Source organism: Perissodus microlepis, chromosome 19, assembly GCF_051167445.1.
Source record: "Perissodus microlepis isolate ML-2025 ecotype Zambia chromosome 19, ASM5116744v1, whole genome shotgun sequence".
Classification (NCBI taxonomy): Eukaryota; Metazoa; Chordata; class Actinopteri; order Cichliformes; family Cichlidae; genus Perissodus; species Perissodus microlepis.
Genome location: NC_140479.1, coordinates 27621110 through 27634663, shown reverse-complemented (window position 1 = coordinate 27634663; position 13554 = coordinate 27621110). Strand labels below are relative to the sequence as shown.

General features: G+C 42.0%; 1 protein-coding gene across 1 annotated transcript; it reads left to right on the top strand.

Annotated features, from left to right (window-relative positions):
- Window positions 1–825: 825 nt before the first annotated feature.
- On the top strand, window positions 826–13485 carry chrm5a (cholinergic receptor, muscarinic 5a). The gene is made up of 2 exons (XM_084914573.1): window positions 826–1558; window positions 11259–13485. Exon 2 carries the CDS (start codon window positions 11335–11337, stop codon window positions 12910–12912), a length of 1578 nt encoding a protein of 525 aa, XP_084770699.1. The 5' UTR covers window positions 826–1558; window positions 11259–11334; the 3' UTR covers window positions 12913–13485.
- Window positions 13486–13554: the final 69 nt, after the last annotated feature.

Genomic DNA, 13554 nt, shown 5'->3' with positions numbered 1-13554 from the left:
ATAGATACATATAAATATATTAAAAAAAGTAAAGGAAATTTTTGACAGAAACTTCAAATTTCTAATAATAATTTTGTCCTCATCTGCATGTTTCCAAGCAGGGTGCTGACTCGCAAGGTGAGTCAATTTTCTCCTGCAAGCTAATCAATATGCAGATTACAGATGAACTAGATAAGGAAAAAATGTGCTATTTTCTACTGTTCAAAGTAACACATTGGCAGCAACTTGATTTTATTGGTGTATCTCTCTGGTGATCTGATTGGAGCTCATGGGACTGATAGGCACCCTTTATCCGGATTAAAGCATCTCGACTGTACACCCATCCACCAGTTTGCTAATCCCAAGCAAATAATTCCCTAATAGCCACACACGCATAGACACAATCTCACACACAAGGGTGCTGGTAAAAAAAAAACCTGTCACTTTAGTAGTCTGCTTATCTGGCCCAGCCATGTCAGTACTCTCCCAAGTGAGCACAAAGGCAGCAGTGGTGTTTTATGTTCTGCAGATGAGTTTGCTGATAGCCACACTGCTTCAGCCTCAGTGCTGTTCAAACAGTGAGAGAGCCAGGAGCAGCGATAACCAGGGTCACTGTCTCTTATTGCATTTCTGTAAAACACAGACAAAGGACATGCCATTGGAGGTAATTAATGGTTCGTGTGACACATGTAGCCACACAGTAACAACGTTTGGTTAAATTGGTCTGACTAAACACCACCCTCGCCGCCACCTCCACACACGCACTCCCTCTCGTGCTCTCCCTCCCACACCCACACCTTCCAAAACGGACCCCTTCAATCCACCCGGCAACCTCCTCCCCCCCTTTTCTTTTCTTCTTCTCACACTTTGTGGTCTAAGCTGCATGCTCACTGTCCCGAAACGTGATGAACCATTCAGCCCTATGGGAATTTCTCCTCCCAGTTTGCTAGCGTCAGCTACATCTGTGTCTGTGTAGTTCCAACAGCAGCAGCAGCAGCAGTGTGGCAATGGCAGTGACTTGGCTCAGGCATCAGACTGGCTCTCAGTGACATTCTGCTTCAACTTGACTGAGAGGCAGCACCGTTTCCACTCAGCTCAGACAAGCAGGGAAACTTCTCTCCTGCTTTTATTCTTTGGCTCTGGCTTAGAATCTTATTTAATTTATTAATGCCAGAGGAAGGATCCCTTGCAACTTTAAGTATACTTGTCTCATCTGGACAGACCAGACCGCTTTGGACAGCTGAGAATAATGTGATGCCGTACGCTGCGCCTCTTGAGCAGGGATGACCGAAATCTTCCGGTACCCACCCTCCTCCTCCCACTCTCCGTCAGCTTTCTCCTGAGCCTCTGCGTTCACACTTTTCCCCAAGACCCCTCCGGCACGCAAGGGTCAAGTCAGCAGGATTTCTCATCCACCACAATCCTCTCTCCAACTGTGTTGTGATCCTGTTCCTCAGCACCATACTTGAGGAGAAAGGCTTCCCAAGAAAAACAAAGGGATTAAAAATGAACTTTGCTCTCACCAGGAGACACAGTCTTCCCTTAAACAGAAGACTGTGAGATCTGATGAAAGTCAACTGTGAGTATTCATCTTTTTTCCCCCCCTTTACATCAGTGGTTCGTTTCACAGTCTCCTGAGAATCATGCCCTTTCTGATTAATGCACAAAGGCATGACCTGGATTCAAGAGGAAATAGCATCATGTGTGCACAAGTGCATGTCTGAGAGGTCTCGGCATGTTTTTTTAATGTAGCCTTTTACCTTAATGAATGCAGCAGAGCTCCCAAAAAGATGTGTACATTTGTTCTTCAGGCAGACATGCTGTCCAGAAAAGCACCATACACTACATTATATGTGCATCTATTTAGCCATATGTCAGTTGTTTTATAAAAGTTGCTGCTCCTAATTATTGCTAAGTCAATAAAGCCTTGACTCTTCACATATCTTAATTATTTCCCCCTTAATTGCTTTGGAGTTTTAATTTTAGATTCCTGAATGCTTTGATAACCTACACACATTTTTATGTACACGCTTAATCTGTCTGTAGTTGTGCTGTTTTATTGCACAATCATATTTCTACCCCACACCTCTCCAGCCCTCCAATCACCGTCTTTAGCCTCGTCTTAAAACATCTGATAATAGCGCATATATTTGATTTTCTTCTGCACACTTCTAAAATGTTTAATTCATCTTCTTTAGTTGAATTAAACAAGCAAACAAAGAAAAAAAAGGCATTTTGATTCACTTCCACAAAGCCAATCGATCTTTTCCTTCAAAAGCTAAAGCTCTTTTCTTCCCTTCCCCTCTCTGATTAACTGGAAATGACAAAACAGAGGAGGATTAAGCAGTGAAGCGTGATTTTAACGAGTCCTTCCTGTCCCCACAGACCTTGTGAGGTGTTACAACAAATGTTGAGAGGTGCTCGTGCTCTTGAGAAAAATCCTGGAAGCAGTTACCATGGAACAGTAATGGCAATGTTATGGACGAGTAGTCTGTTTTACCACCAGAAACGTCCACTGTTATATTAGTAAAATTAGGATTTTATGGTGAACATTTCACGTTTTCAACTTGGGAGTTTTCATGCTCAGATGTACCATAAAGAAACCTGCCATCATCCATGTAATGGTGTGCAGTCTCACATGTGTTCCTCCCTCAGCTGCTTGGTTCTTCCAATATCTTTTGTTGTGCAGACAAAAGTAATATCAGCGCAGAGGAAATGGGGCGAGTTGGGAACAAACATCAGAAAACCCAGAGGCACAAACGAAGGCAGACGTACACTAATATTTAGCAAATTCTTCACACAAGAATTCAAATGAGCCAGATCATTGTCCAAATGATGGGGTCTTAATGAAATGTTGTAGTCACTCATAAAACAGTACTCACTGTTATTGTTTTATTCCCTCCAGTAGCTGCCAAATCTATGCAGATCACAATATTCGTCTAACGAACGTGGTCCTCATTTCTCACGGGAGGAAAGCTGTAATTTAACTTGTGCTGGTTTGAAAAACAAAACTGTTAAGCAGCAAAACTCATATTTTGATCTTTTCCTTTAGCTGATTTTATCCTACACAATCATCCTTTTACCACTAATGCTTAAATATCTGTGCTTGGGAGCAGTTCTTAATGTGAATATTTTTATTTGTTCTTTCCCCGTCAGTGGCACAAACGTGATTCAAGCAATATCGTAGAGCCACCCTCCTCTTCCAGAATCGAGAGCTCTTAGCAATAGTCCAGTGAGCTGACTGCAAACCATTGTGTCGAGGAGCTCTGGGCTGATTTGCACATCGCCCATCATGCAGATGCATGCCCTACAGTATGGTTTCCTCTGTTTGCTTTCCCTTGACTTGTCTCTGTGTTGCTTTCTCTTCCTTCTGATGATCACTCTCATGTCCTTTCCCTTTTACTAATGCCACACACGCGCTATTTGAGTTCGTGCTTTTTGCTGTGCAGTGCATTTGTTTTTCCACCAAAGGACAATGTAAAGAAAGGTTACCTGTGACTAGGAGGCTTGGTGGGGGCAGTGTATGAGGCTACTGCACAGGAGCCCTGATGGCGAGGTGCCAGAGGACCTGCAGGAAGCCAGCCTTCGACCAGATTTGTGCTACCTGTGCGGACTCACACTGTTAATCACTGGATCAATGACCATTACTTATGCATACCAACACAATATTTGAGAGAATGGTCTGATACCCTTAGTATGTATAATTAATAAGGGAGACTCAGTTTCCTTGGCAAGAGCAACACGATTTCTTTGCACCACTGTTTGGAGCTGATGCACTCTTTTCTCCTCTTGTTTAAAACCATAATTTCAAAGCTTTTTGTAAGTTCAAATCAAACATTTTTCAAACCTCCCCTGTGTCACAGGGTCACAAAGCTTGCCTACTCCCCAGTGTACGTCACATTTGATAACAAGCTTCATCCATAAAAAGCTCCAAAAACAGGACGCAACAGACGATATTCACTATTTATAGTGAGGCAGAGGCCATGTTTACTCCACAGTCTGAGTTCTGAGTGTACCATTAAAATGCTTCCTGCTTCGATTTAGAAGCTATTAGCGGGCTTGACTTGTTCTACCGCTTGAGGTCAAGCAGCAGAACAAGTCTATTCTTTGTGTGTGCGCCTGTAAGCCTAGAACACATCAGTCATCAGTGAGTCAGAAATATCTCTATGCACCTATCATCATTAATTCATTCTTTTCTGGGAAAGGGTAATCATATTGCTTGCATCACAAAATTGGAAAAACTAACAGAAAAACCAAAGAAAACTAAGAAATAGTCCACGCCTGTGCGTTTTGAGAGTGTACCTGACTTATCTGGGCTCATCTGTGCTAGCTGCTTACGCCAGCAAACATGTTCACGCAAGACTGCCAAAGCTGTTATGTTTAGGGAGGGTAATATTTTCCAGGCCACATTAAATAGCCTATGACCATTGTAATAAAAAATGTATCAGATGACTACGTGGAAAGAGTGTGTGCCCCTCATAGTGATTAATAAAGATTTATTAGCTATGGGCAGCGCTGCTCAGCTTTATAGCTTCAACCAACCGTTAGGGTGTCCACTAGTAAATTTAACATTTATACTCTCACTTACCATCATTTGTGGCAAAAACACACGGCTGTTTCAGGAAGAAATGGGAAACAAAATAGAAGATGTGACCATAGATTGGATATTGTTTGCAGGATTAAAAAGTAAGCCATGAGAGAAGCGTCTTAAACCCGCATTCTTCTGCAAGAAGCTAAAAGTACCCAAAACGACTTCCAGTTAGTCATGGTAAAAGTGCGCCCTCTTTCTCTCATAAGGTTTTACGGATCAGGACATAATAAAAATCATCTGGCCCTTGGCGGATGAAAATTGGGTAAATACAACCTTAGATTAACTTTTTTTTAGAGGAAATTTAGCTAAAATGCACAGAGACCTTATGAAAAACTCAGTACACCCTTACTGTTTCCATAGGAGTTAAGAGGGTAAGTAGCAGCCAGGTACTGCTTATTAAATACACTCGATTAACTGATCATCAGAAATTGTGAGCACCTCTATAAAAGAAGAGATTTTAGCAGTTTGCTGGTCTGGAGCATTCAGAGGTGTTAACAGAATTGTCACAGCAAACGCCAAGGTCAGACTGTGCAATGCTCAGAGAAATTGCAAAAAAACCTCCCAAAGGCTACATCTCACACCCTACAGGCTTCAGTTAGCATGTTAAATGTTAAAGTTCCTGACAGTAGAACTAGAAAAAGTCTGAAGAAGTACGGCTTGTTTACAAGGTTTGCCAAAATAAAGCCTCTTTTCTCTAAAAAGAACATGGCAGCATGAGTTAGTATGACTTGCAAAGTTGTTTCTGAACAAACTAAGACTTCTGGCACCTTTTTCTACGCTTAAGTGTTTTCTAACATTCACACTCTTATGGATGCATCTAACTTAGGGTTAATATTTTGCTCAAGGATATTTTGCCTACAGACTGGAGCAGTCAGGGAGTGAACGACCAAACGTCTGATTCCTGGGGGACCTGCTCTGCCTCCTGAACTACTGCCACCCCAAAGTGGTGTGGCTCAAAGACCCCAATAGTGGAGATGTTTGGCCATAATGCAAAGTGCCACATTTGGTGAATATGAAACACAGCATATCAGCTCATAGTGTCCAAGTGGTGGAGGGTTTGAGGGGTGATGATTTGGTGTTGTTTTGCAGGGACTGGACCTGGGTACCTTGCAGTTAACTATGAACACCTGTGTATACCAAAGTATTTTAGAGACAAGTGAGAGGCCATCCAAAGCGTGCCAAAAATGAGTCAGCAGAGACCACCTACAACCAGCAAATCTCCAATAGAATGGCTGAAAAACAAAAGAATCAAGATATTGCAATGGCCTGGTTAAAGTCCAGACAGTCTAGAGTTAAGCAAGGACCTTCAGAGAACTGTGCATAAACAAATGTCTCAATGAAATGAAGCATCGCTGTATAGAACAGATGGCCAAAATTCCTCCACAATGATGTGAGAGACTGTTACAGTCACACAGAACACAAAAACTCCAAGTTATTGTGGCTAAAAGTGATTCGACAAGCTATTTAATCATAGGATATAGTTCGTTTTTCACACAATACTTCTGCATTTTGGTTTAGTCTTTGTTGAATAAATAATTACATGGTATAATATGTCATATGTTGTTGTTTATCTGAGATTATATTTGCCTAATTTTAAGGCCTGGTCAGAACCAGATAATGTTTTATCATATCCTGATATGTGAAACCTTAGAATTAAGGGTCAGTGCACGATACCATGACTGAATATAGAAGTCTGATTAGTTCGTGGTCTCAGTTGCCAGCTTTTTGTGTCGTGACAAGTTGTAATATTGATTTTCCCAAAGCACTTCCATTTACAGTAAAATAGATGATGAAACAGTGTATACTTTAGGTCAGGCCTACCTTGTGATTGGAAAGCTCTGACTGTTTGACACCTGGCTTCAAAACTCCAAGACGCCAACATTGGAAGCACTTAAAGGCTTAACAGGACTTTACAAAATGACGCATGACATGAAGGTGGCAACATATGTGCTGTTTTTACAGTCTATGAATGGGGCTTAGTTAATACCTAGCTTGTGAACGTGTTGGAACTTTGAGCAGCAGAATTACTTTGTGTTTAGCAGACCATAAAAAGAAACTAACAGGGAGTGAATATCGACTCCAAATGACAGTGATGCTATTCAGCACGTTACTTTTGTCTTGCTACATTGACACTAACATGATGTTATCTGGAAGATGTTAACTGAGGCTGACATTAGTTGTCATTTTTTGTGTAATGAACATTGACAAATTGATCCATCTTTTGATGGGATCACACTAGCTGCAAAGTCCATCGTCAATTCAGTGTCTTATTTTAGCATGTTAGTGTCTCCAGTCTTAGTATATTGGCTACTGATAGTTGATTGATGGTATAAAAGGTCTAAAAAAGGAAGCCAACACAGAAATTCCATTAACCTACATTATTTTAAATTGCCCACAGGGGAATACTCTGGTTTCCAAAGACTTCTGGTTATATAGAAGTCCAAGAGGCACCTTGCTCTATAATCTCAATAAATAATTTCATGCTAACTTTATGGATTAAATTACTAGTCATAGGTTGAAATCACTAGAACTTTAGGTTGATTTTGATTACAAGAGTCAGAAATGTGAATTATTAAGATTTGTGACTGAAGTCGTTAATCCTCAGTTTCACAGGAGTCACTGGTCACTCATCACATCAAGATTAAAAACACTAAGATGGTGATGGCAAAAACTCTCTCAGCTTGAGGCTTGTTATGGGAGTGGGTAATGTCTTTGGACTTCGGGAGGAAACCAGAGTACTAGAAGAGAACACACTCAAGCTCAGGGAGAGCATGTAGTCTCCACACACAAGGCCCCCAGCCGGCCGGTGGGTTTGAACCCTCTTGCTCTGAGGCGACAGCGCCAACCACAGCATGCCGCCCATATTTGAAATTTGTAAATAGTTTATTCAAAGCTGGGTAATGATGCAGGGATTCGAGTAATGTGATATGAAATGCTATTCTATAACAAGATGAGGGACATTTGAAGTCCTGCCGGAGGACTCCAACTGTCGCACCGTCACTGTAATGTTATTTGTGCGGGCCTCAGGCTACCACTGGCACTCCTGCTTACCTGGCACTGTCCAAGAAATGCCTGTGAATAAGGACGTTATTTCTCAAGTGAGGTTGTGATTATATCCAGAGAATTACATTGCGGACAGCGATACATCTCTTTCTGGAGGAGTTATCTACCTGAGCGTGACGTTAAGAGAAAGTTTCCTTTTACCCGAGCTCAGACTCCGGTAGCATTTTCCAGATAAGGAAGATTAGGCTGAAACATGGATTGTTTAAAAAAACGTTTTTTTTAGAAGGATCACAAAATAATCTCAAAATAACTCTGACAAAGTCATTTTAAGTAAACTGGAGTTTAACGACTTTAGATTCAAAGATTTAAACTATTTTTTGTGCCTAAACTAAGGTTACCATTTGGGATACTGTTAGATAGCTACATTTGGTTATTTACTTAGTAAATGAAAGTAGTCTTTTAGTCCAGGCTTAGTCAGCTAAAACATAAATGCTTGTATATGTGTCTGAAATCCAGTTCCACAACACTGACTGCTTTCCTATCTGTGCCTGTGTTTTGGAACAGGCTGGCTGAGAAGGTAATATGTAAAGCTGTCTTTACCTACATGTGTGCCAGTACTCTGGCTGACAGCCTGAGGCTGCATTTGCTGCTACCCACATGGAGGTTATCTGCACTGAGTTCATTGTTGCTCTGCACTGAGAGTCTCAGAGCATCTGCACCTCCCCGATGGTAGATTCACCATATGCCGTTGCTGTATTATTTTCAGTCGAACAGAATAAGTGTGAATTTGAACATAAAGTTTTAGAGTTTGGAAGGTCGTACACAGGACACAGATGCTGGGCTGTAACATGGCGATTTCCTAATTTTAAGCAGACCAAGTGGCAGGGATGAAAATACCAGTGCCGTGGTGCCCAGTTGGCTGCAGCATTTCCTGAGGGAAGACTGACCGCTCTAGAAAGATAGAGGGAACGACAGCCTATTAACTCGTGGAAACAAGTGAAAAACTAGTGCCTCACAGCCAAGTAGCATTTATATATAGACAAATACAGGGAGTGCAGAATTATTAGGCAAGTTGTATTTTTGAGGAATAATTTTATTATTGAACAACAACCATGTTCTCAATGAACCCAAAAAGCTCATTAATATCAAAGCTGAATGTTTTTGGAAGTAGTTTTTAGTTTGTTTTTAGTTTTAGCTATTTTAGGGGGATATCTGTGTGTGCAGGTGACTATTACTGTGCAGAATTATTAGGCAACTTAACAAAAAACAAATATATACCCATTTCAATGATTTATTTTTACCAGTGAAACCAATATAACATCTCCACATTCACAAATATACATTTCTGACATTCAAAAACAAAACAAAAACAAATCAGCGACCAATATAGCCACCTTTCTTTGCAAGGACACTCAAAAGCCTGCCATCCATGGATTCTGTCAGTGTTTTGATCTGTTCACCATCAACATTGCGTGCAGCAGCAACCACAGCCTCCCAGACACTGTTCAGAGAGGTGTACTGTTTTCCCTCCTTGTAAATCTCACATTTGATGATGGACCACAGGTTCTCAATGGGGTTCAGATCAGGTGAACAAGGAGGCCATGTCATTAGTTTTTCTTCTTTTATACCCTTTCTTGCCAGCCACGCTGTGGAGTACTTGGACGCGTGTGATGGAGCATTGTCCTGCATGAAAATCATGTTTTTCTTGAAGGATGCAGACTTCTTCCTGTACCACTGCTTGAAGAAGGTGTCTTCCAGAAACTGGCAGTAGGACTGGGAGTTGAGCTTGACTCCATCCTCAACCCCAAAAGGCCCCACAAGCTCATCTTTGATGATACCAGCCCAAACCAGTACTCCACCTCCACCTTGCTGGCGTCTGAGTCGGACTGGAGCTCTCTGCCCTTTACCAATCCAGCCACGGGCCCATCCATCTGGCCCATCAAGACTCACTCTCATTTCATCAGTCCATAAAACCTTAGAAAAACCAGTCTTGAGATATTTCTTGGCCCAGTCTTGACGTTTCAGCTTGTGTGTCTTGTTCAGTGGTGGTCGTCTTTCAGCCTTTCTTACCTTGGCCATGTCTCTGAGTATTGCACACCTTGTGCTTTTGGGCACTCCAGTGATGTTGCAGCTCTGAAATATGGCCAAACTGGTGGCAAGTGGCATCTTGGCAGCTGCACGCTTGACTTTTCTCAGTTCATGGGCAGTTATTTTGCGCCTTGGTTTTTCCACACGCTTCTTGCGACCCTGTTGACTATTTTGAATGAAACGCTTGATTGTTCGATGATCACGCTTCAGAAGCTTTGCAATTTTGAGACTGCTGCATCCCTCTGCAAGATATCTCACTATTTTTGACTTTTCTGAGCCTGTCAAGTCCTTCTTTTGACCCATTTTGCCAAAGGAAAGGACGTTGCCTAATAATTATGCACACCTGATATAGGGTGTTGATGTCATTAGACCACACCCCTTCTCATTACAGAGATGCACATCACCTAATATGCTTAATTGGTAGTAGGCTTTCGAGCCTATACAGCTTGGAGTAAGACAACATGCATGGAGAGGATGATGTGGACAATATACTCATTTGCCTAATAATTCTGCACTCCCTGTAGTCTACATGAATGGGTATGAATCTGTATCAGTTGTATATGCAAATATATTCAGTTTCACAGGATTTAATCTTGCTTCAGTAGATTTCAAACTGATCAAAGTCAGTGCAAGACCGCACAGATGGGTTTGTACTCCATGATAGATGAGGCATCAAGCCATAGCCATTTCCTACGGGCTTTGGGTGGATAGCCTCACACTCGCTATTAACTGTAGTTTCCAGCACAGAAGAACATTTTCACCTGGTCTAACCTCAGAGGGAGGAACCCTGTATGTTGTGAGCTTCCATGTGCATGTGCGTTTTTTCACTGTGATCAGTTGTGAATTAATAGCTGTAGTGGTCACTTACTGTCCCTGCATTCATATGCTACTTTCCCCTCCTACATCCAAGAAAATGCATTAGCAGGAGAAACCAAGCTAATGATCAAACATCAGGTTTGCCTACTTGTTAATTAAATGCGGTCCATCCTAAAAATGACAGCAGACTGATACATGCAAATAAGCTGACAGCAAGTCTCAAGTGTATGCAGGCAATTACTACCTATACTGGATCTGTGAAATGATATATAATATATGTATAAATTAAACATCTTCCAGCAGATTAAGGCTGTTGGATATAAATTGATATTGCTTTATAAATAAATGTACTTATTTACTTATGCAAATATATTAGGCGCTTCGAGTAGGGATATTTAAAATACTGTTTTATTTACACATGTAAAAGAAACTTGTTATTACAAATAACGAACAATTAGTTTCTCAACAAGAATCTCAAAATGCAGTGAATATCTGTTAGTGAAGGATGATTACTAAAATATTCACTCTCTAAAATTGCAATGGCTGAATGAATAACAAAACTACAATCCCCATCATCACTTGTCTGTTTCATAATTTCAGTTTTGACACAAGATAAAATCATTTGTCCTTTTTTGCATTTTGTCACAGACACAAACATATTAGCCTCAGTATTAACACCCCAACATGAATTTAAGTCCAGGTTTGACTAGTTCATGTACACTGAACTGCTGCCATCTAGTGGCAGACATACAGAGTAATGCTTCTTTCTTCTTTTTTTCAGGAGGGCTTAGTGGAAATGACAAATCTGGTATTAAAGACTCCTGCGATACTTGGATGCCAATAACCAGGAGAAGGCCATGGAAGGAGAAAACATGAACTCCACAGTAAATACCAGCACGATGGATATCCACCTGGTCACCCACAGTCTCTGGGAGGTGATCACCATTGCAACTGTCTCGGCTATAGTCAGCCTCATTACCATTGTGGGGAATGTTCTAGTAATGGTCTCCTTTAAAGTCAACAGCCAGCTGAAGACAGTGAACAATTACTACCTGCTGAGTCTGGCAGCTGCAGACCTCATCATAGGTGTTTTCTCCATGAATCTATACACCTCTTATATACTGATGGGTTACTGGGCCTTGGGAAACCTCGCATGTGACTTGTGGTTGGCATTGGACTATGTAGCTAGCAATGCCTCAGTCATGAACCTGCTGGTGATCAGTTTTGACAGATATTTCTCCATCACCAGGCCTCTAACTTACAGGGCCAAACGGACTCCCAAACGAGCTGGGATCATGATAGGTTTAGCGTGGCTAGTGTCACTTGTTCTGTGGGCCCCGCCTATTCTCTGCTGGCAGTACTTTGTTGGAAAGAGGACTGTACCCGAGAGGCAATGCCAAATCCAGTTTTTCTCTGAGCCTGTAATTACTTTTGGGACAGCTATTGCAGCCTTTTACGTCCCTGTATCTGTCATGACAATCCTCTACTGCAGAATCTACAAGGAGACAGAAAAGAGGACCAAAGATCTTGCAGAGCTTCAAGGGATTAACTGCTCTACAGAGTCTGGGGTGGCTCAGCCTCAGAAAACCATCATCAGATCTTGTTTTAGCTGTAAACTAAGTTCAGCATCACAAGACAGGAAACAGGCCTCGTGGTCCTCCTCCACCAGGAGCAACGCGGTCAAATCAGCGGCCACCACCAGCGATGAGTGGTCCAAAGCTGGTCAGCTGACCACCTTTAACAGCTACGCCTCCTCCGAGGACGAGGACAGGCCAGTGTCTCCAGGAGGCTTCCAGACCTCCTTCGGGAACCAGGCTTGCAAGGCCACCAAGAGTGGAGTATGCAGCGAGAGCGAGCAGCTCAGCAGCTACGATGAAGAGAGTTTCTTTCAGACGCCACCCAAAAGCAACTCCCAGAAGAGCAGCAAGTGCGTGTCCTACAAGTTTAAACCAGTGACCAAGGAAAGTCACACGGAGCACCAAAGCAGAAACAGAGACACGAAAATCACGTCGCCAACATTCTCCTCGGCCGAGTCCATGAGCGTTCCGTCCACCTCCACCATGTCCAAGCCCATAGACACAACGCTGAAGAGCCAGATCACCAAGAGAAAAAGGATGGTGCTGATCAAGGAAAGAAAGGCAGCTCAAACTCTCAGCGCCATCCTGCTGGCCTTCATCTTAACATGGACTCCTTATAACATCATGGTGCTGATTTCTACCTTCTGCTCTCAATGCATCCCCGTCTCCCTCTGGCACCTGGGCTACTGGCTGTGCTACGTCAACAGCACCGTCAATCCCATGTGCTACGCCCTTTGCAACAAGACTTTCCAAAAGACCTTCCGCATGCTCTTACTCTGCCAGTGGAAAAAGAAAAGGATTGAAGAGAAACTATACTGGTATGGACAAAACCCCGTGGTCAGCTCTAAAATGACATGAAGTTGTGAGACAGTGGCTGTAAATCATATGTTTGCACCAATAACTTTGGCTTTATGAACTTGTGCATACGTATTAGGTGATATCAAAAGATATCCAGAGCCTAGTACATCTTATAGTGCTGCTCATTAATCAGTAGGTCTGCTATAGTGTATGGTAATTGCTGCTGGAAGAATATTATATATTTTGTACACTGTATGTAGGGTCAAAAATATACAAAACAAACCAGTATTTTTCTCCAAGTTGAAGCACATTTACGCCATTGATTTACACAGCAGCACACTTTGATATATGGAGACCATCGTGAAGTTGCTCCAGTCTAAAAAGTCAAGCTGATGTACTCATACCCAAAATGTCACAAGACACACAGAACTCTTTAATTCTTAAAGTATTGTGCTTGTACTGATGAGGCGTATTTCCAAATGGCTGTCGTTGTTTGTTTTTTAAAAGGGCTAATATGCTTCATCGTGATGTCGGACTCTTGCTCGTTAAGTCAAGACACTTACTTGATGTTCATGAAAGCCTTTTAATGTGTGCCACTGTAATTTGTCCAATGAATAAATGTGTAGAGAGTCAGCTTCATTGTTTTGTCATCACTTGCTATGATTTTCATGTCGTGCAAAATCCCAGTGCAAAATACGGTTA